Raw genomic sequence first — 27,393 nt, forward strand, 5'->3', positions numbered from 1 at the left:
GGGGATCCGTTCATCCAGCATGACAGCTGGAGGTCCCCTTACCCAGCTCCGGCCGTCTCTGGGGGTCTTCTGCTCTGGTCTGCGATCGAGAAGACCAGAGCAGAAGATCACCGATAATACTGTGCTGTGTCCTATGCATAGCACTGCACAGTATTAGCAAGCAAAGGATTGCTATAGATAGTCCCCTATGAAGTGTAAAAAAAAAAAAAGTTGAAATATGTAAAAATAAAAAGTAAAAAAAAGTGAAAAATCCCCTCCCCCAATAAAAATGAAAATTGTCCGTTTTTCCCATTTTACCCCCAAAAAGCATAAACATTTTTTTTTAATAAACATATTTGGTATCGCCGCGTGCGTAAATGTCCGAACTATCAAAATATAATGTTAATGATCCCGTATGGTGAATGGCGTAAACGTAAAAAATTTTAAAAGTCCAAAAATGATGCTTTTTTGTCACATTTTATTCAAAAAAAATTAATAAAAAATGATCTAAAAGTTTTATATTGCAAATGTGGTATCTAAAAAAAATTACAGATGACAGCGCAAAAAATTAGCCCTCATATCGCCCTATATACGGAAAAATGAAAAAGTTATAGGTGGTCAAAATAGGGCGATTTTAGATTACTGATTTTGTACAAAAATTTTTAGATTTTTTTTAAGCGGTACAAAAATTTTTAAGTATCTAGCCATGGGTATCATTTTAATCGTATTGACCCACAGAATAAAGAACACATGTCATTTTTACTGTAAAGTGTAGAGTGTGAAAACAAAACCCTCCAAAATGTGCAAACTTTTGGTTTTCATTGAAATTTTCCTCCTTAAATTTATTTTTTTTGGGGTTCGCCGTACATTTTATGGTAAAATGAGAGGTTTCATTACAAAGTACAATTGGTCACGCAAAAAACAAGCCTTATATGGGTCTGTAGATGGAAAAATTAAAGCGTTATGGATTTTAGAAGGCAAGGAGGAAAAAACGAAAACGCAAAAATAAAATTGGCCTGATCCTTAAGGTGAAAATGGGCTTGGTCATTAAGGGGTTAAAGTGTGAGCATGGCACTTTTTTTTGCCTTGGTTTTTATCACAGTTGTGAGTGGACATACCAATCAAAATTTTAATTCTCATATTGTCATGGGCATTTGGCAATTTTAGCATGGTGTATTTTTAAATAACAAGGCTGATATTATAGTTTCCTAACATAATATGGATAAAGTGGCTTTAACCCTATAAGGACACAGCTGATTTTGGCCTTGATGACAATTTTAATTTATGTGTTTTAGTTTTTTCCTCCTCTCCTTTCAAGAGACATAACTTTTATTTTTCCGTCCACAGACCCAGAGGGCTTGTTTTTTGCACGACCAATTGTACCTTGTGGTGAAACCTTTAATTTTAACGTAAAGTGTAAGGCACGTGAAAAAAAAATTTTTGTGGTGGAAAATTTCAACAAAAAAGAAAGTGTTTAAAATTTTCGTATTTTGAACCCCTATAGCTGTCTCTTTATCTGTGTATGAGGCTGTATGAGAGCTTATTTATTGTACAGTGATCGATCATTTTTATTGGTACCACATTTGCATATATGTAACTTTTTGGTCACTTTTATTCCATTTTTCTAGGATGTAATGTCACTAAAAATCTATAATTTTGGAATTTGGTATTTTTTTTTTACGTTAACAATATTCACCTTCCGGGATCATTAACATTATATTTTATTAGAGTGGACATTCCCGCATGCGGCGATGTTTTTATTTATTATTTTACTTTTTTGTTTTATTATTAAAATATTTTTTTAGTTTTTAGTTTTTTTTAAACATTACTTTTTTTACTTTACTTTTTTTTTTTCTTGCAAGGTAGAGATGAGCGAACTTACAGTAAATTCGATTCGTCACGAACTTCTCGGCTCGGCAGTTGATGACTTATCCTGCATAAATTAGTTCAGCTTTCAGGTGCTCCGGTGGGCTGGAAAAGGTGGATACAGTCCTAGGAAAGAGTCTCGTGACGAATCAAATTTACTGTAAGTTCGCTCATCTCTATTGCAAGGGACTATTTATAGCAATCTATGGACTATTGATGCTCAGTGCTATGCAAAGGCATAGCACTGATCATTGTTATCTGCAATTCATTTGTATAGTCTTCCAGAAGGCAGACCATACAGATGTATCTCAGAAGAGTGGAATGGAGAAGGTAAGAAGACCTATTATGGTTATTTTCAAGATATGGCATCAATATTATGTGGGTTGATGGGGGACTGATTTCCAGAACCACCCTCATTCAGCTGTTTAGCTTCTTCAATAAAGTGTTTCTCCGACCTGCGATGGCACCGACATACGATAATTTCAACATACAATGGCCTCTCAGCGGCCATCGCATGTTGAAGGCAGCATCAACATATGATGCATTTGTATGTCGGGGCCATCGCATAAACGGCTATCCGGCAGCGCAGACTGCTTCAGCTGCCACCGGATACCAGTTTAAGGTGCCCTGTGGGGTCCGGTGATGGTCATTCACCTGTCCTTGACGTTCCGGACCGTCCTCTTCGGGCTCCGCTGCATCGCCGTCGCTCTCCTTAGTCTTCATCGCGTCGCTGCACACGCCGTCCCGTCATCCAATAGGAGCGGCATGCGCAGCAACGTGATGACGGCGATGAAGAGCGACGATCTCGGCCAGCAGAGACGGTCCGGAGCAGCGGGGACATCCCGGGGACGTGGCGGCAGCGATGGAGGGCGACAACCAGGGCAGCGGTGACGGTCCGGAGCGGCAGGGACAGGTGAGTATAAATTCTGGTTGCCAGATTAACGGTTTATTGAGCATTTACGGTAAGACCGCTACTGCAACCTATGAGTGTGCAGGCTCTACTTGCCAGTCTTTAACATCTGTGGGCAAGTGTGCTGCAGGATGTCATACAGGAGCTTTAGGCCTCCATACTCAACCATATGTCGTCCTGTATCCAGGCTATAGGCAGACCAACAGGATACTACAGCCTCACAGTTTTCCCCATTAAACTTTACCTCTACATAAGACTATGTTCACACAGCAGAATTTCTGCACAGAATTCTGCATGAACTTATAGCCCATTCACTTTAATGGAATTCCTGCAGCGGAAATTCTGCTGTGTGAATAGGACAGCGAAATCGCATTGAAGTTTATTGGCTATAAATTCATGCAGAATTTTGATGCAGAATTCCATGCAGAAATTCTAGTGTGTGAACATAGCCTTAAAGTGTGATCACTTACATATATCCTCATTATATTCGCACATAGTTTTATTATTTTCAAGGAATTCCTTTCTGAAGCATTATTTTTTTGTTGTCTTTGAGTGTATTTGGATGAAACAGGTAAATATTTTTATGGGAAAAATAGGGGCACATGCATATTGATGCTGATCTCAAATATGTCAGCTGATACACTGTAACATTGACAGAAGATATACTGCATATCGGATCTACTTTTAGACAAGTATCTGTCTTAGGACAAAGGGGTTAAATGAATGCAAGGGACTAATAGACCATAGACTAAAGCTGACATTGCAGACAGCTACAGCCGCTAGTTAGCCAGCATGACAACTTGCCCATGTTCATTTATTTATTATTTATTTGCGATCACCATTTCTGAGTCCAATATATTTGCCATATAAATATAGGTATAGGGCACATGTCTGTTGTTTCAAGAAATTCCTTTATTTAATAAAATGATGTATTGAAAGCTAGTTTTACAGCAGGTCTGACCTCTTAAAATTAAGTAGGTGAGAGGTAATGTAGTTTTATGCATTCTGAAAGTTTTCAGACCCTTTCCCATTTTTCACATTTTGTTATGTTGCAGCCTTGTTCTAAAATAAAACAAATAATCACATTCCCCCCCCCCCCATCAATCTGCCCTCAGCACCCCAATAATGACAAAGTGAAAACAGAATGTTAGAAATCTTTGCTAATTTATTGTTAAGAAAAACATAAAATATGGCAGATCCTTTACTCAGTACTTAGTTGATGTTTCTTTGGCAGAGATTACAGCCTCCAGTCGTCTTGGGTATGATGCCACGAGTATTGCACACCTGGATTTAAAGGGGTACTCCGCCCCTAGACATCTTATCCCCTATCCAACGGATAGGGGATAAGATGTCTGATCCCGGGGGTCCTGCCACTGGGGACCCCCGCGATCTAGGCTGCAGCACTCCAGACATCTGGTGCACAGAGCAAACTTTGCTCCGTGCCGAATGGCTGGCAATGCAGGGCGGAGGCTCGTGATGTTACAGTCACGCCCCACTCGTGATGTCATGACCACGCCCCCTTAATGCAAGTCTATGGGAGGGAGCGTGATGGCCGTCACGCCCCCTCCCATACACTTGCATTGAAGGGGTGTGGCCGTGACTTCACGAGCGGGACGTGACTGTGATGTCACGAGCATCCGTCACTGCACCCGACGCTCTAAACGAACGCCGGGTGCAGCAGGGAGATTAAGGTGGTCACCAGTGGCGGGACTCCCGCTATCAGACATCTTAGATGTCTAGGGGCAGAGTACCCCTTTAAGGATTTTTCTGCCATTGGTCTCTGCAGAACCTCTCAAGTTCTCTTCGGTTAGACTGGGACTGTAGACAGTCATTTTCTGGTCTCAACATAACAAAATTATAAAAAGTGAAAAGGTCTGAAGACTTTGCAATGCATTGTATCATGGAGTATAATCATGATACTTGCATGACCAAGGGAAATAAGCTCTGAACACTCCCCAACTCTTCCTCTCGGAATGATGGTTCTAGTGGTTTTCTGGACATTAGCCTTTGCTGGGTGACAAATTTAATCTCCTCAGGCCTATTTATTTTTAGGCCTTTATTCCAATTTCTCTTACATGGCACCACGGTGGCTTAGTGGTTAACACTGTTGCCTTGCAGCACTGGGGTCCTAGGTTCAAATTCCAACATCTGCAACGAGTTTGTATCATTCCTTTGAGTACTCTGGTTTTCTCCCACACTCCAAAACATACTGATAAATTAATTTAGATTGTGAGCCCTAATGGGGACTGGAGTCAATTTTAGTGTACTGCTCTGCAGAATTTGTGTGCGCTATATAAATAAATATTAAATACGCACACTCCACCTCCCACAGGGTGTACTTTATGTACAAGTCACTTTCAGGTTTTAGTTCCTTCAAGCCTCCAGTTCACTCATGTGCCTTCAATGGGAAGTCTTCAGGCCTAACAATTAGAGATGAGCTAAGTTACAATAATTCGATTCGTCACAAACTTCTCGGCTCGGCATTTGCTGACTTTAGCCTGCATAAATGAGTTCAGCTTTCAGGTGCTCCGGGGGGCTGAAAAAGGTGGATACAGTCCTAGGAGAGATGAGAGAGTCTCCCAGGACTGTATCCACCTTTTCCAGCCCACCGGAGCACCTGAAAGCTGAACTCATTTATGCAGGATAAAGTCAGCAACTGCCGAGCCGAGAAGTCTGTGACAAATCGAATCACTGTAACTTCGCTCATCACTGACCAAACACGTTTACTTGACACCATATGTGCACACTGGAGCCAAATCACACCTTTTATCTACTTTTATTTACCTGGCTCTCCTGTCAGCATTGTGGCACAACATTTAAGCAACACACCTTGTAACAAACACCCATGTTGGCACCTATTAGGTTCTTCTTGGGGCTACATTGGCTCTGAATAAATTGTAAATTGACAGATGAGAAGCCAACCATCCTTACTGCCAGCTTTTGTGACAGAGCATGGTTTCTCCGCCAAGTACCATGGCCCAACAGTTTCTGCATTCCAAGTCCTAGAGGTGTACAAAACCAACAAAGCACCACATGTACACAGTATACCACTGCACAACCGGAGAACCAGCAAAGAAACCCTCTCCATACAAATGAACAGTCACTCAGGAGTGACATTTTTTAAGGAGGTGAATGTATGTTTACCCCCTTTACATGCTATTACCTTATTATTATGGCGGTAATTACATTTTCTCTAAATATCTGTGTAGCCTAAGGTAGTAATTAACGGGATTATTAAATAAGGTCTTTACTATTATCTAGCTTGAAAGTTAATTGACTTGAAAAATCATGTTCAGGGGGTGACATTTATTCCCAGCATTTATTCCCAGTATGCAGTTAGGTGACGTCAGCATTTATTCCCAGTATGCAGTTAGGTGACGTCAGCATTTATTCCCAGTATGCAGTTAGGTGACGTCAGCATTTATTCCCAGTATGCAGTTAGGTGACGTCAGCATTTATTCCCAGTATGCAGTTAGGTGACGTCAGCATTTATTCCCAGTATGCAGTTAGGTGACGTCAGCATTTATTCCCAGTATGCAGTTAGGTGACGTCAGCATTTATTCCCAGTATGCAGTTAGGTGACGTCAGCATTTATTCCCAGTATGCAGTTAGGTGACGTCAGCATTTATTCCCAGTATGCAGTTAGGTGACGTCAGCATTTATTCCCAGTATGCAGTTAGGTGACGTCAGCATTTATTCCCAGTATGCAGTTAGGTGACGTCAGCATTTATTCCCAGTATGCAGTTAGGTGACGTCAGCATTTATTCCCAGTATGCAGTTAGGTGACGTCAGCATTTATTCCCAGTATGCAGTTAGGTGACGTCAGCATTTATTCCCAGTATGCAGTTAGGTGACGTCAGCATTTATTCCCAGTATGCAGTTAGGTGACGTCAGCATTTATTCCCAGTATGCAGTTGGGTGACGTCAGCATTTATTCCCAGTATGCAGTTGGGTGACGTCAGCATTTATTCCCAGTATGCAGTTGGGTGACGTCAGCATTTATTCCCAGTGTGCAGTTGGGTGACGTCAGCATTTATTCCCAGTATGCAGTTAGGTGACGTCAGCATTTATTCCCAGTATGCAGTTAGGTGACGTCAGCATTTATTCCCAGTATGCAGTTGGGTGACGTCAGCATTTATTCCCAGTATGCAGTTGGGTGACGTCAGCATTTATTCCCAGTATGCAGTTAGGTGACGTCAGCATTTATTCCCAGTATGCAGTTAGGTGACGTCAGCATTTATTCCCAGTATGCAGTTAGGTGACGTCAGCATTTATTCCCAGTATGCAGTTAGGTGACGTCAGCATTTATTCCCTGTATTTATTCGCTAGTGGGTCACTTTTAAGCTGGAGTTTGATATATACAATATTTTGAGGCCCCTTTATATGGACAGATTATTGGATAATTGAATATTTTTGATAATCAGACAATGTAAAAGGGCCAATGATCAGCAATTGTCTGTAGCCATAAAAATTCTTTATCTGCCACATATCAATCTGTGTAAACAGGATGTGCGGTCTATAATAATGAATTTAAAGGGCTGCATAAGTGATTGAGCCTTGTGAAGACTCGATCAGCGATCGACATCTGTATCCTGTCAGCCTGTGTATAAGCCATATTTGTTTCCTTCTTGCATCCAATCCAAACTAAACTAAACTTGCTGGCAATGAATGGAAAAATTCTTGGTGAAGCTAAAATAATCTTAAAGGGGTATTCCAGGAAAAACTTTTTTTTATATATCAACTGGCTCTACAGATTTGTAAATTACTTCTATTAAAAAATCTTAATCCTTTCAGTACTTATGAGCTTCTGAAGTTAAGGTTGTTCTTTTCTGTCTAAGTCCTCTCTGATGACACATGTCTCGGGAAAAGCCCAGTTTAGAAGAGGTTTGCTATGGGGATTTTCTTCTAAACTGGGCGGTTCCCGAGACACGTGTCATCAGAGAGCACTTAGACAGAAAAGAACAACCTTAAGTTCAGAAGCTCAGAAGTACTGAAAGGATTAAGATTTTTTAATAGAAGTAATTTACAAATCTGTTTAACTTTCTGGAGCCAGTTGATATATAAAAAAAAAGTTTTTTTCCTGGATAACCCCTTTAATCCTGAATGCTGTATACCAAGCCTTTATGTGTAAATGTAAACATGAAATGTGTCTCTTTCCCTAGCATTACTAGGGTTTACCCTAGCAATGATAACATTTCTGACCCCGAAAAACAGGACTTGGTTGTCTTTCGCTTTACCAAACAAAGCGGTTGTTCTTTGTATTTGTGACCTTCTCTGGTCAGCAAAATGTCAGTTGGACGTGAACCCCGCAAGACAGCCATCTGCAAGGTTTTAAGCATGTTTTTATTACAGCTAGAAATCTCATTTAATGACGTGATAAAGCTTGGTGCCTCAATGCTATTGCTGTTCCATTTACCTTTTATATTCTGCAGAGCAGGACAATCTTGTGGTTACGCAAGGACACATTTTGTAGCCATCTAAAACTCTTACGACTGTGTTGTGCCAGGTCAGGCTTTTCATTTTGCTTTGTAGCAAAGGAATTTATACGTTTATTTTTCGAGAGTTTTGTTATCCTTGCTCAGTGGATTTTGCTGACCATGAACTAAATATACCCTTCATCTCCCATCTGAAAAGTACTGTGGTTCTTTGTTCATCATGCACTTTGCGAAGTACCAGGCTTCTTTTTCCCTTTCGATAATGTTGTCTTCCCTCATAATTAATACTGCGGGCACAGTAAAGAGCGTTTAAAAAAAAAAAAATTCTACAAATACTGTATATGGCAAGTGATTTTGTATGTGCCTAGGCACACAATGCATTTACACAGAGCAATGAAACGATTCAGTCGCCGCACGAGATTCAGTCGCCGCACAAGACTCTGTCGCCGCACAAGACTCTGTCGCTGCACGAGATTGTCGCATGAGACTCTGTCGTCGCACGAGACTCTGTCGTCGCACGAGACTCTGTCGTCGCAGGAGATTCTGTCGTCGCACGAGATTGTGGCACGAGACTGTCGCACGAGATTCTGTCACACGAGATTGTCACACGAGATTCTGTCATTATGTACCTATCTGCTCTTCACATGTAAATACAAAAGAAGTTTGTTTTCTGCAAACTGATTCTCAAAGTTTAAAGCTCAAATTTTAGGAACACTGGCGCTAATGGGTTAATGGCAACTGCTACGACACCCCTCAATGGCTCCCTGCTAAGCCATTAATTTTGAGATCAATATGGATAATAAGTTAGGTGGTGCCAGCGCTATAGCGCTGGCACCACCTAACTTATTATCCATATTGATCCTCAAAGTTGATCAGACTTTTTTATGGGTATAATATTCATCAGATTAGGACATTTTCAGATCATATCAACAATTACACATAACACCATTACTTCATCTAATAACAATTTTTTATAACCTCCACATAAATCTACATACTTGGGTTAAACAAGCAGGAAAAAGATGCCATAAGCAATTTGGCTGCCAGCATGTCCTACCCTTCTCTTCCCTGATAGTAGAGGCTGTTGAATTTCCATCATTCGCATGTTGTTGGCAAATGCTGATGGTGGATTCAGCTGTAAACATACATATGACCAGCTTAAAGGGGTATTCCAGGAAAAAACTTTTTTTTTTTTGTTTTTTTTATCAACTGGCTCCAGAAAGTTAAACAGATTTGTAAATTACTTCTATTAAAAAATTGTTGTTGTTTTCGGTCTGGCAACAGTGCTCTCTACTGACATCTCTGCTTGTCTCGGGAACTGCACAGAGTAGAAGAGGTTTGCTATGAGGATTTGCTTCTAAACTGGGCTGTTCCCGAGACACGTGTCATCAGAGAGCACTTAGAGAGAAAAGAGCAACTCAACTTCAGCAGCTCATAAGTATGGAAATGATTAAAAAAAATTTAATAGAAGTAATTTACAAATCTGTTTGACTTTCTGGAGCCAGTTGATATATATCAAAAAAAGTTTTTTTTCTGGATAAACCCTTTAAGTTTTGGTGACTGCTTGGTAAGTCTAATCTTAAAGGGGTTATCCAGGAAAAAACTTTTTTTTATATATCAACTGGCTTCAGACAGTTAAACAGATTTGTAAATTACTTCTATTAAAAAAATCTTAATCCTTTCAGTACTTATGAGCTTCTGAAGTTAAGGTTGTTCTTTTTTGTCTAAGTGATCTCTGATGACAAGTGTCTCGGGAAACACCAAGTTTAGAAGCAAATCCCCATAGCAAACCTCTTCTAAACTGGGCGTTTCTCGAGACACGTGTCATCAGAGAGCACTTAGACAGAAAAGAACAACTTTAACTTCAGAAGTTCATAAGTACTGAAAGGATTAAGAGTTTTTAATAGAAGTAATTTACAAATCTGTTTAACTTTCTGGAGCCAGTATATATATATATATATATATATATATATATATATATATATATATATAAAAAGTTTTTTCCTGGATAACTCCTTTAACTGGCACTTCCAATATAACTGAATGCTGAATCTCCAGTGGATGCCAATTTATTGAGTTGCGCTTTATTTGGAAACTATTGGGAGTTCTATTCTGCATTGTAAAGCAGTGATTTCAGGTTAGGTTGAAAAAAAAATCATAAATGTTTTAAAATTGTCCATCTCCAGCTAAATAAGATGTAAGAGGTTACATGTTGCAGTAAATGTCTACCATCCTGTAACCGGATCATGCATCAACGCCTACAGTGTGATAAATCATTAATGGAACATGGAGTAAACAAGTAGTCTATGTTACAAATTGTAAATAATTAAATTCATAATAATAATACAAAGCTGCATAATATATAATTGAGTCTGCTGAAAGGTGCATTTGATGTCTCTAAAGGCTAAAAGTAATGCATATTATTTTTGGGCACATTTCATTATATCTGTAGAGCATGCTGCAGTCTTATTTTAGTCCTTTGATCTTTATTAGTTTTTCCTGTCATGGTCTCCACTCCAGAGAGCTGCATTCTATTCTGGAGGATAAATAAAAAGCATAACTTTTAGGTCAGAACAGCTAACTCCCTTGGAGGAATTGTTAAAGGCATGCAAGGCGAGCTGATCGGACAGCAAAGCAGTCTTTGTGAATGGCTCTCTGGCCGACGGTACTTTAGTACTTATGTTGTGTAGGATGGTTTTGATGTCTTTCCAGTGTTTGACCACCAAACTTTTATCTCTTTAGCTTTTTAGTATAATGTGTAAGGATTCAAAGGAATTTTATTTGGAGACATCCATTAGTAACCAAATGATTTGCTACTATATGAAAGAATAACGGAAATTACAAATTAACATCTCTTATCCTAAAGGACCTATAAACATGTATATATTATTATTTTTTTATATGCCTACCGGGGCTCCAAAAAAAAAGGTTTCCTCCAATGTACCGACGGGATTCAGAGGCGCTGGACACACAAACTGAAGGGATCTCAAGTTTATTCACCCATGATGCAACGCGTTTCACAGTAAGACTGCTTTATCAGGCAATGCCTGATGAAGCAGTCTTACTGTGAAACGTGTTGCATCATGGGTGAATAAACTTGAGATCCCTTCAGTTTGTGTGTCCAGCGCCTCTGAATCCTGTTGATAAGTTGGAGAAAACCTTTGCTTTGGACGTGGAGTGGCTGCAGGCACCTAAAATCTTTGCTCTTTTCCATAGTTAAACTTGGTGGAGTGTAACTTGATGTGGTAAGCATCACTTTTACTACATCTATTCCTGTTGAAAACGGTATCGCACTACGGAGCGCTGTCTGTGTCTTTTTTTTTAGGGTGCTCCAAAAAAGCATACTCTCCTCCCCAGATCCCCTACCACTGCTATTTTAGAGTTGTATGGTCTACACCGCTCTCCTCTTCTTCTTCCTGCTTCTGATGATGTTCCTTCAGACAGGAACTTTCCACTCATCTGATTGGCTGAGCAGGCAGTTCCTGCCTAAAGGAAACCTCATGGGAAGCAGAGGAGGGCAGCAGAAACCGGACAACTCCAGAACGGCAGTGGAAGAGGATCTGGAAAGGTAAGAATGATGCATTTATGTAAAATCCTAGGGCACCAGTACCCCTAAAACAGAGGTTTACAAAGGACACTCTAATGATAAGCCACTCCCCTGGATCATTTATTAAATACGCATATCACCCCTATTGATGGGACAGTGATCTTTGAGGTATGCTCTGGCCCTCTGGTCTTTATTTAATGACCTTTGTTTATTTATATGGGGCCCTTCAAGGCTGTACACAAAGCTTTTTTTATTTCTGTATCTGTGGATTCAATGTCTTATTTTCATGCTTTTCATTATCTGTACTATGATTTATTTTTTAACCACTACCTATATATTAATTTATATAATTTTTTATGTGTTTTTTGTTTTATTAACTTTCTAATTGGCCCACCCACATGTGTTTGGCGCCATACTGCACACTTTATATACATCCAGTGTTTATGAGTATTCCAATTTGATGAAGGGGGAAACCACCCCCCAAAAAGTGCCTGTATGACCTCCCTACAACACCTGGGTATGCTCCTGATGAGGTGGCGGATGGTCTCCTTAGGCATTGGTGGATGGAGCGAGACATGATGTTCCAGATGTGCTCAATCGGATTCAGTTCTGGGGAACAGTCCATAGCATCAATGCCTTCCTCTTTCAAAAACTGCTGACACACTCCAGCCACATGAGGTCTAGCATTGTTTTGCATTAGGAGGAACCCAGGGCTAACCGCACCAGCGTATGGTCGCACAAGGGGTCTGAGGATTTCATCTTGGTACCTAATGGCAGTCAGGCTACCTCTGGCAAGCACATTGAGGGCTGTGCGGCCCCCCAAAGAAATGTCACCCACACCATTACTGACCCACCGCCAAACCGGTCATGCTGGAGGATGTTGCAGGCAGCAGAACGTTCTCCACGGTGTCTCCAGACTCTGTCACGTCTGTCACATGTGCTCAGTGTGAACCTGCTCTCATCTGTGAAGAGCATAGGGTGCCAGTGTCAAATTTGCCAATCTTGGTGTTCTCTGGCAAATGGCAAATATCCTGCTTGGTGTTGGGCTGTAAGCACAACCCCCACCTGTGGATGTCAGGCCCTCATACCACCCTCATGGAGTCTGTTTCTGACCATTTGAGTGGACACAGGCACATTTGTGGCCTGCTGGAGGTCATTTTGCAGGGCTGTGGCAGTGCTCCTCCTTGCACAAAGGAGGAGGTAGCAGTCCTGATGCTGGGTTGTTGCCCTCCTACTGCCTCCTCCACGTCTCCTGATGTACTGGCCTGTGTCCTGGTAGTGCCTCCATGCTCTGGACACTACGCTGACAGACTCAGCAAACCTTCTTGCCATAGCTTGCATTGATGGGCCATCCTGGATGAGCTGCACTACCTGAGCCACTTGTGTTGGTTGTGGGCTCTGTCTCATGCTACCACTAGAGTGAAAGCTCCGCCAGCATTCAAAAGTGTCCAAAACATCAGCCAGGAAGCATAGGAACTGAGAAGTGGTCTGTGGTCACCACCTGCAGAACTACTCCTTTATAGGGGTGTCTTGCTAATTGGCTATAATTTCCACCTGTTGTCTGTTCCATTTGCACAACAGCATGTGAAATTGATTGTCAATCAGTGTGATTTCACAGAAGTGTGACTGACTTGGAGTTACATTGTGTTGTTTAAGTGTTCCCTTTATTTTTTTGAGCAGTGTATATTGATAAGAATCCCTTATGAATAGTTAGAATCGTATATTTCCTTTATTTTTTTATTTTTCTAAATACGAAGGTGTGTTGCACCTGCACCTGTGTGTTGTACCTGCATTTCCTGGCTTTGGGTGTAAGTGGTGTTTAATTTCCTTTCCTTACACCATGATTTCCCATAACAGGTTTCCCATATTTATCAGACATGTCTGTTTATTTCTTGAAAGTATATATATACTTGTGTTTGCAGGGAAAAAAGACAGTTTAGTCAGCAGAAGCAACAACTTTTTTTTTTCTATTTTATGTTTGATTTACTTTCTTTATGTGAAATGAAAAACAACAGTTTGACATGGTGCCTTTATATAATAAAGCTGAGCGAATACCATACTTGAGTAGTCGATTCCTGATAGATAATGATTCTTACACCTAAATCAGCCACCTAAAATGTTATATATTACTATACTAAGGGTACATTCACACAAGCGATTTACAGCTTATTTTACGCTGCGGATCCTCTGGTGAAGGCCCGCTTTATGCTGTCTTTACATGTGCCTGCTCGTAGCGGTAATACGCTGCGATGAGCATATACACTGCAGCGATATGCGCGGCGTACTCGCACATAGTGGCCGCTCTCCCTGCTCTGAGCTAGGCAGAGAGCTCCCGCGATGTGCGAGTATACTGCGACTTGCACATCGCAGTGTGTCTGCTCATAGCGGCGTATTGCTGCTACGAGCAGGTACATGTAAAGACAGCATAGAGCGGGCCTTCACCAGCGGATCCGCGGCAAAATCCGCTGCGAAAATCCGCTCGTGTGAACGTACCCTAAAGGGGCTTTTCCACGAAGGGACAAGATGGCTGGTTGTGATCTCCAGTATTCAGCTGGTGGACTTGGTCTGGTTCAGAAAATGAATTAATTGGAGGGGTTACGCAGTTTGCATAACTCCCATTGACATTTATGGTAGATGCGCAAATAGTGTAGCACTGGGACCTGCACTGCTTACATATTTCTGGAAATTATGTTAACAACTTGGATTGTAAGTCTAGGCTATATGCTCAACTCTAACTAATGTCTAAAGGACTTATGCAAATTGCATAAGAAGAAGTCAATTTGAAAAACCACAATATAATAGAAACCCAAGCGCACAGCCTTGTGAACGGAAAGTAACAAAAAAGTTTTGTCTGCTAAAATGTTGTGATGACACAAAAACAAATTGTCAAAGTGGTACAATGCTAAATTGACTAACATACTGACAACCAAAAGTAGAATTAACATTTTTAAAATCACATAATAAAATAAAATAAATACAACTTGTCCTAAAATATAACAATCATTCATATAGCTACTTTGAAAAAATTTAAACGTTAGAGCTCTTTGAATGCCAAATGGCCCCCAATGTAAAATGTTGACATCCACTCATAAATAAAGTAATTCTAATGTAAAGTACCCTGTAATGGATTTTTTTTCCTTTGTACTGGTAAATAGTAAACACCAAGAACAGGGAAAACTTTTTCCCTGAATGAATGTAGTGCAGAGCGCATTCGTGACCACTGCTCCATTCATTCTCAATTAGAGTGCTCAGAGCTTGGCAATGTTTAGAAGTCCAGTAGAGAATAAATGGAGTGCTGCCACATGCTTCTTTCCATTTATTAAGGGACGACTTTCCTCCGTTTTCAGGATTCATGATCCTATTGACCAGACCCCAGCAATTCTCTTTTGGATAGGGAATAACTGCCCTAAAGGGATATTCTCAACTCCCTAAGTTATGCAGTATTTTGCTGCTGCATATTTTCATACCCATTGGGTAGCAAAATGCTCAGCTGCAATATATGGCACGTGTGACCCTACCCTTAAAAGGATTATCCAGGAATAGAAAAACATGGCCACTTTCTTCCATAAACAGCACCACACCTGTCCTCAGGTTGCATGTGGTATTACAACTCCATTCATTTTTTTTTTTTTTTATAAATCCTGGATAACATTTTAAAGGGGTACTCCGCCCCTAGACATCTTATCCCCTATCCAAAGGATAGGGGATAAGATGTTAGATCGCCAGGGTCCCGCTGCTGGGAACCCCCAGGATCTACCATGCAGCACCCACCTTTAGCGGCTTCAGGAACCGCTGGAGGTCCTCAGGCTGAGTCCATCTCGACCACGAGGACGGGGCATAGTGACGTCACGGCTCCGCCCCGTGTGAGATCACACTCCACCCCCTCAATGCAGCTGTCACGCCCCCTCCCATAGGCTTGCATTGAGGGGGCGGAAAGTGATGTCACACGGGGCGGAGCCATGACGTCACTATGCTTCGTCCCCGTGATCGCCAGTAATCAGATCCGGAGCGAACACGCTCCAGGGACTGATTCTAACGGGGTTCGGCGTGGAAGATCACGGGGGTCCCAAGCGGCAGGACCCCCCCGATCAGGCATCTTATCCCCTATCCTTTGGATAGGGGATAAGATGTCTTAGCGCTGGAGTACCCCTTTAAGGCTGCTGGATGGGGACGTCACGGCTCCGCCCTGTGTGAGATCACGCTCCACCCCCTCAATGCAGCTGCCACGCCCCCTCCCATAGGCTTGCATTGAGGGGGCGGAGCATGATGTCACACGGGGCGGAGCCGTGACGTCACTATGCTCCGTCCCCGTGATCGCCAGTAATCAGATCCGGAGCGAACACGCTCCGGGGACTGATTCTAATGGGGTGCGGCGTGGAAGATCATGGGGGTCCCCAGCGGCAGGACCCCCGATCAGGCATCTTATCCCCTATCCTTTGGATAGGGGATAAGATGTCTTAGCGCCAGAGTACCCCTTTAAGGCTGCTGGATGGGGATCCATAGGCCTTATGTAAAATTTGTATGACCATGTCCCAGTAGGGAGCCCAGGGGTTATGTGACATATCTAATTGGTCACTGGGTAAGTTCAGGCAGGTCTTGTTATATACTTGTACACTATGTGCAGTTGTGTGTCGTCTGGATATTATGGTATAAATTGCCTTCTACATACAACCACTCGATGCCATGGTATAAATCAGTGGTCTTAAAACTGTGGTCCGGGCATGCTGGGAGTTGTAGTTTTGCAACATCTGGAGGGCCACAGTTTGAAGCCTGCTGGTATGAATTGTACTTTGCATAAGACTTATTTAGGACCACATCCTGAAAAGCTTTAGTCTCCATTAGATTTGCTTATTCCCTGCCTGTAGTTTTTCTCAAGAAATATTAAGATTTGTAAAGGTGAAAAAAAAAAAAAAACCTGCGGAACTTTGCTTTGAAGATTGTTTTCTCTTACTCCGAGCCCATAAACAGTTGATTTGTTTAATCAAAGGGAAATTAATCGCTGCTGTATTTTCTATTCTAAATTAGTTGCACTATAAATTTCTAAACACATTTTACTGTTCCCAATGCCTTGTTTTGACAGGTACTCCAAACATTTCTTGTTGTATCGCCATTTGTTAAACATTATGTGACAGCTGCTGAACCTTTTATAGCAATAGTGATTAACACCTTCTTTCAACCTGACTCCGGGGACAGTGTTTTGACTTTAATACGTTCACATTTACCCACGCATTTCAGTGACTATTGGTGAGAAATACAGATCTAGCAACCTATAGTTACTGCAACCTATTTTTCTGCAATTTACAAGAGGACACGTGGTACTACTGGCGAATAAAGTAATGCCATGGTGAGCCATTAATGAAAAGACATGGATACGTGATACACACAATGTAGGGTTATATAAATATTACCTGTTACACCGCCAACATTGCGGGCTTTATTTATTTATTTATGTATTTATTTATTTTTCTATTAATAGTAAACATTTTTGTCTTTTTTATGTTTAAACAGGCAAAGTGGCTTTCCTGGCATGAATCAGAGTGGCCTTATGGGAACAAATTCTGCATATAGTCAGTCCATGAATAACAGCGCAGGCATGATGAACCCACAAGTGGCCCCATATAACATGATGAACAGCTCAGCAGGTAACTAACTATGGCTGGTACTTATGTATACTCATTCCAGCAGGCTGCGCCTTGAATACAGCATGTTGTATGCTTGACTTTCCCTGTCTGTAATTACTTCACTATAATTAGGATTCCTGGATTCCTGTCATCCCTTTGTGTATGTTACATACTTTACCTGTCTCGAGATTTCCATCTTGACATTGTCATCAATTGCTAGTGCTTTCTTGATAAGGTGGTAGGTCCAAGAGGTCTTATTAGATTTCACTCCATGTTGCAAGTGAGCGCCATAGATTTAGATTTATTTGAGAACATAACATTGTACGGCCATCATTCTCATGCATAACATCATCCTTTTTATTTATTTCCCCCACCCATTCCTGTCCTGCATGATTAATGTACAGGGTTTGGCTTCCAGCACTGAGCCCTGTACATCAAACCGTCAAGGCAGAAGGCGTGCATATGCCACAGCAATTGCGAAACACCTACTTGAGCTTTAAATATGATATATAGATGACAGATTCTCTTTAAAGGGGTATTCCGGGATCTAACATTTTATCCCCTATGCAAAGGATAGAGGATATGATGTCTGATCGCGGGGGGGGCCCACCACTGGGACCCCCCCACAATCTTGCTGCAGCACCTGCATTGTATGCGGAGCTGCGTCTCTAGTTTTGGCCGTTACGCCCCCTCCCATAGACTTGAATGGAGGGGGCGTGACGTCACGAGAGGGCGTGACATACGTCACGTCTCCAGTCCCGGAAAACGGAGATTTCTGAATCTGGAGACGCAGCTTCGCATATAACGCGGGTGCTGCAACAAGATCGATGGGGGTCCCAGCAGCAGGCCCCCGGTGACAGGACATCGTATAAAATGTTAGATCTCGGAATACCCCTTTAACATACTGTATTAAAAAAGTGGTGCAAAATGAAAAAAGTCAGTGCATAGCAAGATCAACTGCGGAAAATCGGCAGCAAAATCGGACTGTGTGAATGTCCCCTTAATGTATAAACCAGTTGTGTGTGAGTAGTAAGCTTGTCCTGATTGAAATGTAAATCCACCCACACTAAGACATTCCACATGACATTTACAATCCTGAAAGTTTGACTCAAACTGCTTGTCAAAACCGACAGGGAGACATACTGAGAAAAGCTTCCAATGTGTGTATTAAACAGAGGATGTAATGGGTACCCGACTGTGACATCGCTCAGCTATAGATTAGTATGGTGTCAGTTTAACGGATATGCTATGAAATGCTCAAGCTGTTAAACAGATGCCTGTGATAGATGTCATATGTTGGCATCTGTCACCCATAGGCTACTATGGTGCCCATTTTACTGATTTATTTTTATTACAGTATCCTATTGGATGGAATAGCGTAATCCACTATACAGTGATCCCTCAACTTACAATGGCCTCAACATGCAATAGTTTCAACATACAATGGTCTTTTCTGGACCATTGTAACTTGAAACCAGACTCAACATACAATGCTATGGAATCTGGGAAACGTGTCAATGACTGGAAGAACCGACCAATCAGAATGGATATTTCACTGGTAAAACCTGTGTATTCCTAAAGTGCATGCACTGACTGGTGTCTGGTAGCGCCCCCTACAGTAAAGGGAGGTATTACATGTTCTGTACTCTTTACCTGTACCAGGGTTAGCTGCTCCTTTGGACACCAGGTGAGGGCGAATCCATTTTCCTTTTTTAAGGACATTGCGTGTTCTGTACAGGACCCTGAAGATGCTTCTGTCCTCTACATAGACCAGTGTTTCCCAAAGAGGGTGCCTCCAGCTGTTGCAAAACTACAACTCCCAGCCGAAGGCTGTCTGGGCGTGCTGAGAGTTGTAGTTTTGCAACATCTGGGGGCACTCTGGTTGGGAAACACTGAAATAGACAGTGATTACAGCTCCCAGCAGCTTTTTCTTACTTTTATATGTAAGGATTTGCTTTATCTGTGTTAGTTATCTACTTAGTTTTCTTTAATCCTCACTTTTTCCTATTTTTGGATGACATTTTGGTGGCTTCAGAACCAATTACCAGGTTTCCATAGAGTTCTGTTCTCAACATACAATGGTTTCAACATACAATGGTTGTCCCAGAACCAATTAATATTGTAACTTGAGGGACCACTGTACTATTTCATATACCAACATATATGGGCCAGATGGAGGCCAAAAGGGTGCTGGTTTGGCCTCTGTCTGAAGATTGACCCCTCTGGAAACATTAAGACTACGGGGGTAATTTATCAAAACCTGTCCAGAGGAAAAGTTGCCCATAGCAACCAATCAGATCGCCTCTTTCATTTTAAACAAGGCCTCTGCAAAATGAAAGAAGTGATCCGATTGGTTGCTATGGGCAATTGGGCAACTTTTCCTCTACACGGGTTTTGATAAATCTCCCCATATGTGTACATTAGGCTTTTGGGGCCATAAAGTGGTCATGGCCATTTGACAGCTTAAAAAACACCCCCACAATTTTTTTTGTTAATAAAACAGCTTTGTACCACACAGAGGAGATGAGCTGAGGAAAAGTTGACCAGTTGTCCATAGCAACCAATCAGATCGCTTTTTTCATACTTCAGAGGACTTTTAAAAAAATGAAAGTCGTTGGCCCAGATTTATCAAACTGTGTGAGAGAAAAAGTGGAGTGATTTCCCCACAGCAACCAATCACAGTTCAGGTTTCACTTTACCTCAGATCGTTAGCTGAGCTGTGATTGGTTGTTGTGGGAAAATCACTCCACTTTTTCTCTCACAAAGTTTGATAAATCTGGGCCGTTATCTTTTTGGTTGCTATGGGCAATTGGTCAACTTTTCCTCTGCTCAAGTTTGATTTATCCCCACCATACTACTTACAGCTGTAAAAAGAAGTGCTGAGGCCTTTTATTTGGCCGTAAACAATCCAAAATATGTCCCAACTGAAAGTAGCCATTGTTTTAGATAGCTTTTGATAGAAGCCAAACATTTTTTTATCTCAAAAGCAAGGAAAATCTCAAAGAAGTCTGGAAAAGAAAAATGAAAAAAAAAAAAAAAAAATACTTTTTTGAGCTGCTGGAGATAGCCAGGCGCTTTACTCTATCTACATCATCTCCATAGACAATAAATGAAGTGGCAACTCGCTGCTCTTCCAGAAACTGCGCCACTCCTGTCTTCAGTCCCTGTGTGGTATTGCAATGCAGTTCCTTTGATGTTAATAGAGCCGAGTTGCGAACAGGTGTTTTTTCTGTTTTGAAGAAAGTAGCTATGTTTCTCTAAACCTGGACAACCTTTTCATCTGTCAGTATAAGCAAGGTACAAATTGACGTTGGACACTAAACTTCAGCAGCCCTTTGATGTTTTACTTCTGCCTTCAGCTTCTGATCTGATTTAATTGAAGGGAAAATTAGTTTAATTGTTTCCCATGTTCCGGAGCATAAATGCTTTTATTTTTTTTCTGTCTGTTCAGCTTGTATGACTGCTGTTACCCATTCACTCATTGTTTACTTCCACATAATCGTGCCCATACATGTAGTGGTCTTGTGCCGCTGGACACAATTTTACGGCAAATCGTTGTGATGTCACAACATATTTTCGATCCACATGATCTAGACAAAGAGAACACATTAAAACTAGATGCAAAAAGAATGGCAAAAACCATCATAAAACTACCGTATATACTAGAGTATAAGTTGACCAGAACATAAGCCAAGGCCCCTAATTTCACCCCAAAAACCCAGGAAAAGTTATTGACTCGACTATAAGCCTAGGGGGGGAAATACATCATCCCCCCCATGTCATCATCCCCCCCCTGTCATCATCCAGACCCCCGTCATGAACACCCCCGTCATGAACACCCCCGTCATGAACACCCCCGTCATGAACACCCCCGTCATCATCTCCCCCCCCGTCATGAACACCCCCGTCATCATCTCCCCCCCCCCCCCCCCCGTCATGAACACCCCCGTCATCATCTCCCCCCCCCGTCATCATCACCACCCCGTCATCATCACCCTGTCATCATCCCCCCCCCCTTTCATCATCACCGCCTGTCAATCCCCTCAGTGGTCTTCAACCTGTGGACCTCCAGATGTTGCAAAACTACTGCTCCCGGGCATGCTGGGAGTTTTAGTTTTGAAACATCTGGAGGTCCACAGGTTGAAGACCACTGCGCGGGCCTGCGTCATCATCCAGCCCCCCCCCCCTTTAGTTTTCTACTCACCTCCCCTCGGTGGGAAGGAAGGGTGAGCTGGTCCGGGCTGCAGGGACCGTACGGTGACTTTGCCTTGACGACGACGCACAGGGACGTTCATGGGCATGAAAGTCCCTGTGCGTTGTTGTTGTCAAGTCAACGTCACTAGTCCGGGGCAGGCCCGGAGCGAGCGGAGAACAGGGCCTCCCGGTGAAAATGTAGAGCCCGGAACGGCTGTCCGGGCATGCTGTGAGTTGTAGATTTTACAACATCTGAAGGTCCGCAGGTTGAAGACCACTGATGAAGGGATTGACAGGCGGAGAGTTCACTCGAGTATAAGCCGAGGGGGGCGTTTTCAGCACAAAAAATCGTGCTGAAAAACTCGGCTTATACTCGAGTATATACGGTATACAGTATGTGGTTTTGTTTCACAGCACAGTAGTGTGATGTGTACAGGAACCCAATAATTGTGCCCTGACTTTATGATGTATTCCCATGTGGACCCTGTGATGATTTCAAGTTCCATAGTTGCCAGCAAACAATAACAGTTAAGGGAAACTTTCTTATTTCTCATTTATTGCCAACATCAAATATACCTGAATTTCACTCTAATGAACAACTCTTAGTAACATTATAAGAAAGGTACACGTATTGTCACGCTATCCCTTGTTCTTGGAATATCCATTTATAAGTTCAGGCAAAACGTTCCCTTTTTATTCTGGGGCACAATGGAAAAAAATATTCTTTTGAGAGCCCTTTAACAAAACTACCATATTGTATCCTACAAACTGTTCTTCACCACAGGCAATTCTTCAGTAGTCAGATGGGATAATATTGGCAAGATTGCCAAAAGTAAGCGTAATCCCTCCTTACCCAAGACATTTTTAGTTAAAGAATGAAAAAAGGTTTTTAGAATTTTTAACAAAATACTGATATGGGGTCCATTCTTTTCTTGCTTTGGACATAAGCTTTAAGAAGGACAGGATGATCCCATTGTATAGGAATCTACCTTTTATATTTCTTCACATTGCCTTTGTTTTTCACATCAAGAAATTTTCAAGATAAAGTATTGTTTGAGACTTTCTTTGGGGAAGACAAATCTATAGCAGTTTATGAAAAGAAATCTTGAGTTTAGAAATAATTGACCGGAACAAGGTGCCTTAAAGGGGTACTCTGGAGGAAAAGAAATGTTTTCAAAACAACTGGTGCCAGAAAGTTACAGATTTTTTGATAACTTCTATTTAAATATCTTAAAGGGGTACTCCGATGCTTACACATCTTATCCCCTATCCAAAGGATGGGGGATAAGATGCCTGATCGCGGGAGTCCCGCAGCTGCTGGGCTCCCGCGATCAGGCATCTTATCCCCTATCCTTTTGAAAGGGGATAAGATGTGTAAGCACCGGAGTACCCCTTTAAGCCTTCCAGGACTTATCAGCTGCTGTATGCTCCAGAGGAAGTTGTGTAGTCCTTTCGAGTCTGACCACAGTGCTTTCTGCTAACACCTCTGTTAGGCTAGGTTTACACTACGGAATTTCCGCCTGCAATTCCGCTTTGAAATTGCAGGCAGAAATTCTGATTAATAAAATGTATAGTACAGTGAAAGGGTTTCCGTTCGCAAATTCACACTATGTGAACGGAAAATCTGCTTGGAAATTTCCGCCTGAAGAATGGCATTGCTCATTCTTCACATGGAAATACTCGCGGTACACATTGCAGTCTATTGGAGACTGCAGTGTCCGCACGGTCTTGATTCAGTCGGCGCTGGCCGCACTCGGAATCTCCGGGCGGAAATTTTCTGCCCAGAGATTCCGCAGTGTGAACCTAGCCTTAACGTCAGGAACTGTCCAGAGCATAAGCAAATCCCCATAGCAAACCTATCCTACTCTAGACAGTTCCTGACACGGACAGCAGAGAGCTCTGTGGTCAGACGGGAAAGAACTATACAATATTCTCTGGAGCATACAGCAGCTGATAAATACTGACAGTCTTAAGATTTTTAAATAGAAGTAATTTACAAATCAGCTTAACTTTCTGCCAACAGTGGAATTGAATGTTTTTTTCCCCCTTCAGGGGTACCCCTTTAATGACTAATGTATAGCATAATATTGACAATAGGCAATACTGGTGCTTATAATGCTCCTATATCACGGAGTAATGTTCATATAATTTTTGCAGTAGGGGCACAAAAGAGGCATACCTGGGTGGCCTAGGACTGGTTCTGAGGACTGGACTTAGTCCAGAGCATTTAAGGAAAGCTGAGGTCTGATTGCTATAATCAATGAAGCCAATTAAAAGAATTAGCTACATTTTCAACTACATAGATTATATTATATATAATTTTTTTTCTTATTTTAGGCCAACATAATCCACAGCCCCACTTGTAACCGTTCATCTTACCAATGGGCAGTTGAACTATTTATGTACTTAACTATGAAGTATAATATTTTATTGAGGAATTTCTCTAAAAGATATTCTTATATTGGGGACAGAAATGACAATGTAAAACTCTTAAAAAATTTAAAAAATAAAAAAAATCAGTGCACAAATGTATTTTTAACAGCTCTAATTGACGTTGATACAAACTGGCAATATAATTTTTGTTTTTCTGTATGCAATACTAATAATTTTGTGTTTAAAAGGCGCTAAGATCTATATTTTATTTGGGCTGCACTGTGTTATGTATTTTATATGGCATGCTGACACAAAATTACTTCTACACATTTGAACAGCCTTAAATTGTGGCTTGCTATTAGCAATAGTTATTTATTTTGCTCTTTACACGGCAAGCTGCGACTCTTACCTGAAGCAAGCAGTTGGCAGATTGCTCTTCTTAAGGGATTTATTTACTCTTGAGGGATAGCCAACTTAAAAAACGATTTAAAGTCAATAGCGCTGTTTTTTCATCTTTAAGTCACTTGACCATTTCTTTCCCTACAGTAAAAATATGCTTGATGCGTTGTCGTCAAGTGACAGCTGCTTGTGGAGTGTTAACTTAAAATCATTACAAAACCTTGTAGAAATTCATCCGATCTATAGCTGCCTTTATTAGATTGTGTTGCCACATGTGACCATGTCTGATATATATGCCTTATACCATCTCATACATATATGTTACCAAAGTATTGCCTTTAATTTGTACATTTCTATCACTTTTATAGCATTCTTTAATAATAAATATAATTAGGAAACCTAATAGATTAGCTTTTACTTATCTAATATAATCATATCAATACAGGTCTATGTGTACATGTTATAATAAATGAAAAGCTGAGTTCAGTGCCAAGAATTGTACCCTTGCCTCCCCTTAAAATTTAGTCATCAAATATTAACCTTAATTTTTGGAAGATGAGTTTAACTAGAAACTCCTGTATCCCAATAGAAAATCAGTAATGTGTCACAACCATTTGTGATGCTTAAACATGTGTCCATTTCAACTGCTGTCTCTGCACCCCAATAATCTTTGAAGTTCAACAAATCCTGGGCAAATGGCTGTACACAAACTGGTATAGATGGCTTTGAATGTTGGGGTTGTTTTTTTTTTTTAAGTCATACACGTGAACAGAAAATTCACATAATTAAGGAATTGTATCATTCCCTGTTCCAACATAGAGTGGAAAAATTGCACAAGGTTATATTTGATTGTTGCATATGAAGTGTTAAAGCTGGACATCAGCATGATCGCCGAAGTCTGCCATTAGCGGTGAGTCCTGGTTGCTGATAGCAGCCATTACTCACCAGCTTTGAAGCTAGCTCAGTTACTGAGCTAGCTTTATAGAGTACCTCTCATGATCTTGATACATTTTATAATCCTCCCAGTTCACTGCCCCCATCATGATAAACCACCCCTGCCTTTATTTTTATTTTTTATTTTTCTACCTTGATATTGCTCTGTATTTTCTGCTCACTCAGATTCACAGACTGGGAAGAGTCGTTACTCAGCAGGTGTGACAACATCTGAAGCCATACAGGGGAGAACTTCCTCCTTAAAGGGGTACTCTGCACCCCTAGACATCTTATCCCCTATCCAAAGGATAGGGGATAAGATGTCAGATCACCGGGGTCCTGCTGCTGTGGGCCCCCACGATCTCGGCTTCTGCACCCACCTGTTCGGATTCCACCTCACACCGGCAGCGCTGGAGGCTTCGGAGCCCGACCACAATGGCGGACAAGCGTGACGTCATGACTCTACCCCGCCCCCTCAATGCAAGTCTATGGGAGGGGGCGTGACGGACCTCCCATAGACTTGCATTTAGGGGGGGGGTGGCGTGACGGACCTCACATAGACTTGCATTGAGGGGGCGGGGCGTGACATCACACGGGGCGGAGTTGTGATGTCACGCTCGTCCACCATTGTGGTCGGGCTCCGAAGCCTCCAGCGTTGCCGGTGTGAGGTGGAAGCAGAACAGGAGGGGGCAGAAGCCGAGATCCCGGGGGCCCACAGCAGCGGGACCCCGGCGATCTGACATCTTATCCCCTATCCTTTGTATAGGGGATAAGATGTCTAGGGGTGCAGAGTACCCCTTTAACTCTGCTACACACAGCCCAGAGCAGTTCAGTGTGTATGATGAGCTATGATTGGCTAAGGCTGCGCACACCCCCCTCAGCACTCCAGACTGCAATTCCTTATTTTAGAATTCTGCCAGGCCAGCAGGAGTCCAAAGTCTGTGCAAGAGATAGGGGAAAATGTGCTCTGGACAAGTAGGGAGACACCTAGTGGCAGCTTTTTTTAAACACAAAGCATAGAAAACTTCATTTTTTTTTAAACAAAGTACATTAGAAAGATTTTTTTTTATTTACCATAAGGAGTGCAATGGCAAAAATTTGATTTAATGAGAGTGCCCATTTAAAGTCCCCTAGCGGGCATGTGGAAAAATGGAAAGGTTTTAAGGGTCTGAACAAGGCAATTATTATTTTTATTTTTATCAAATAAGAGTAGTAAACAAGTTAAAATAAAAAGGATACAAATTTGTCATTGTTGTAATCATACTCACCCTAGGAATAAAGTTAACATGTTAGTTGTACCATACAATGAACTGAAAAAAAAATTATTAGGATTCCTGTGTGGACCACCGCATTTGCAGTTGTTGTTCATTGCTAGACTGATGTTGCTCAGAGATACATATAGATGTTTCTTTATTTTTTGGTTGTGTTTAGCATAGTGTTGGCATCAATCCCTCATATAATGGTATCTGTTAAACTTATTTGTATGAGCTTTTTCTGGCTTACATACATATAGCCGATGGGTGTGGAATAACACTGCTAGGAATCTTCCCCCCCTCAGGTTATAATGGCTTACCTATGACTGATGTCATGAAAAGCTATTGAACAGCTAATGATGTATGTGTTTCACAGATGCCTGTGATAAATGTTATGCAGTGACATCCATCACCCATCAGCTTATGTATCCATTTTTATTTATTTAATTTATCAACATATACAGAATCCAATTGAATGGCATACTGTAGCCTACTATGCTGCTGCCATCCTTTTCTTTTTTTTGAATTATACCAATAGATACCTACCAGAGACGAAAAAGGGGTCTGGATCTAACAATAGCTATGGACACATTTAGCATGTTGGTCAGAAGTTTCCTGGCATACAAAGTACACATATACAAAAAAAAGTGATGTGACAACCCCTAAAGAGCATGCTGTCAAGACCCATTTCAATGGACCTCAGCAAAGCATATTATAGCTTTTTTTCCACATTAGTAGGATAAAAATTGGTTTCCTGTCTGATAAACATCTAGTAATTGTCAATGCACATGGCACGGTAGAGTTTTGGCAGTGGTATGGTTATTATAAACCTGCAGTGATGCTTAAGATATTAGCAAATTAGCAGTGTGGCGCTTGCCAGTTT

At 41.5% G+C, this 27,393-nt stretch overlaps 1 protein-coding gene across 12 annotated transcripts in view; it reads left to right on the top strand.

Moving 5' to 3' along the window:
• Positions 1-27,393, top strand: part of ARID1B (AT-rich interaction domain 1B) — a 405,450-nt gene that overhangs the window by 327,281 nt on the left and 50,776 nt on the right. For all 12 annotated transcript variants that reach the window (XM_056567064.1, XM_056567068.1, XM_056567065.1 and 9 more), the window contains one exon: positions 17,246-17,379. In XM_056567064.1, coding sequence (XP_056423039.1) covers positions 17,246-17,379 — 134 coding nt within the window. The remainder of the gene's footprint in view (positions 1-17,245; positions 17,380-27,393) is intronic.

The sequence above is a fragment of the Hyla sarda genome, chromosome 3 (assembly GCF_029499605.1).
Source record: "Hyla sarda isolate aHylSar1 chromosome 3, aHylSar1.hap1, whole genome shotgun sequence".
NCBI lineage: Eukaryota > Metazoa > Chordata > Amphibia > Anura > Hylidae > Hyla > Hyla sarda.